This window comes from Bison bison, unplaced genomic scaffold (genome assembly GCF_000754665.1).
Source record: "Bison bison bison isolate TAMUID 2011002044 unplaced genomic scaffold, Bison_UMD1.0 scf7180017864367, whole genome shotgun sequence".
NCBI classification, from domain to species: Eukaryota; Metazoa; Chordata; class Mammalia; order Artiodactyla; family Bovidae; genus Bison; species Bison bison.
The window spans coordinates 6,132,651-6,135,146 of record NW_011494939.1 but is presented as its reverse complement, the minus strand read 5'-3'; the positions used below and the strand labels follow the sequence as shown (position 1 = coordinate 6,135,146).

The 2,496-nt window shown below is 37.5% G+C and overlaps 1 protein-coding gene across 1 annotated transcript in view; it reads left to right on the top strand.

The window, feature by feature from the left end:
• Positions 1-2,496, top strand: part of WDR44 (WD repeat domain 44) — a 102,737-nt gene that overhangs the window by 48,025 nt on the left and 52,216 nt on the right. Inside the window, exon 4 of the mRNA XM_010855716.1 lies at positions 587-946. Coding sequence (XP_010854018.1) covers positions 587-946 — 360 coding nt within the window. The remainder of the gene's footprint in view (positions 1-586; positions 947-2,496) is intronic.

Below are 2,496 nucleotides of genomic sequence, written 5' to 3'. Positions count from 1 at the left end.
CCATGGACGAAGGAGCCTGGTGGGCTACAGTCCCTGGGGTCGCTAAGAGTTGGGCACGACTGAGCGACTTCAATTTCACTTTTCACTTTCATGCATTGGAGAAGGAAATGGCAACCCACTCCAGTGTTCTTGCCTGGAGAATCCCAGGGACGGGGGAGCCTGGTGGGCTGCCGTATATGGGGTCGCACAGAGTCGGACACGACTGAAGCGACTTAGCAGCAGCAGCAGTAACCATATTGATGACCAAGTTATAAAATGTATTTTAGTAACAGAAAGCCAAAATGTTTACATTGGTATTGTTACATTATTGTAATTAAACATTTCAGCAGACTTTCAAATCTGTTAACCATTGGAGAGCCAGAGTGGCACAGTAAAAAGAACATAGGATTTGGACTTAGGATTTGAATTCAAGCCCCAGATCTCTTCATGTATAAGGTGTATAGCCTTGAGGAATTTAAATAACTTACCTGAACCCTGGTTTCCCCTTATATAAAAAGAGAGTAATGAAACCACTTTTCTCGTAGAATTGTTCTAAGAATCAGATAAAGATTTAAGCACTTCTAAGCTATGAATAAGGTCATATAAGTGTTGGTTGTTGTTGTTATTATTATATTATTATTTTTGCAGTTCCCAAAGAGAATATTACATCTGATACTCTCCTAACTACAAACATGGCTTCAGAGAGTACAGTCAAAGATTCTCAGCCTTCTCTTGATTTGGCAAGTGCTACCAGTGGAGATAAAATAGTTACTGCCCAGGTTGGTGAATATGTGTTATATTTGATACAGGCTCTCAACTTTCTGCAACTAACTGGTTTGTTGATTGTTGAACCTTCTTTCTTCTCCAGGCCAAATATTTCCTTGTCTCCAAAACCTGGCTACCATATCCCTTGTCCAGCTCTGCTACTAAGTAGCGGACTGATTCTAGCAACCTATTTAACATCTGAGTCTGAAATGGCTCATTGATCAAATTTGGGGAAAACCTTCCTTGAAGGTTTCTTGCAAGATTGAAATGAGCTAAAGTATGCCAGGTACCTGGTATGTGTGTTCAAAAAGTGACAGATGCTGCTATATGTAGTATTTATTAAAAAAAGCAACTACCGTCTTCATTTACCTGACTTATAATGGTCAAAGGACTTCCCAGGTGGTGCTAGTGGTGAAGAACCTGCCTGCCAATGCAGGAGACATAAGGGATGAGGCTTCTATCCCTAGGTCAGAAAGATCTCCTGGAGGAGGGTATGGCAACCCACTACAGTATTCTTGTCTGGAGAATCCCATGAACCGAGGACTGTAGGGTCGCAAAGAGTCATACACAACTGAAGCGACTTAACACACACACACACACACATAGTGGTCAGATTGGGAACGTTAATTTTTTTGTAATTTCCTTTTCCTAATCATGAAAAAAAAAAAAAAACCTTCATACAGTAGACTATACATCCATATATGAGGCAATATAGAAAGAACTTGATAACATGAATTTCTACCTCTGCCAAATTCTGGGATTGAAGGGTTACTTATGTGGTAGCTCTGATGGGGCAGGTTGGCAGACTGGAAGATATTATCATACTAAGTGAAGTAAGTCAAATAGAGAAAGACAAATATCATATGATATTGCTTATATGCAGAATCTTAAAAAGTTATACAAATGAATTTATTTACAGAACAGAAACAGACTTAGAGAATTGAACTTATGATAACCAGGGGTGGGGGAAAAGAGTAGGTGAGGTAGACTGAGAGTTTGGAATTGACGTATACACACTACCATATTTAAAATAGATAATCAACAAGGACCTATTATATAGCACTGGGAACTCTGCTCAATATTCTGTAATAACCTAAATGAGAAAAGAACTTGAAAAAGAATAGATACATGTATAACTGAATCACTTTGCTGTATACCTGAAACTGACACAACATTGTTAATCAACTATACTTCAATATAAAAAATTTTTATTTTGTTAAAAAATCAAGGATTCTGTGGCCACTGAACTTGCAATAAAATTCAAATCACACATACACACAAAAAGACACAATGGTCTTTTCATAGCCTTAGAGCAGAGGTCAATAGTGGCCTCATTTTATAGGGTCCTCAAGCTAAAAATGGTCTTTGTACTTTTAAAGCATTGTGTTTTTTTTTTTTTTTTAAAGAATATGCAACAGACACTATATGTGAAGCAAAACACTTAAAATCTTTACTATCTGGCTGTACGGGAAGAAGTTTGCCAACCCCTGCCCTCAAGACATCCATGTGTATAGTCCTGATTAATGGCAAATTTTACTAGCAGAGGACTGATTTTAGACCAAGTTCAAATAGAACATTTATTTGCTTTCAAGACTACTCAGACATTATTTCATGAGCAGCAACACTTTTGGTACCTAATGTTTTTTAGCATGATGGGAACAATAAAAGACTGAAATGGAATGTTCTATTTAAATTTTCAGTAGGCTCCATTATCTGTATTATGGAATTCTTTAGAACTGTGTGTGGTAATGA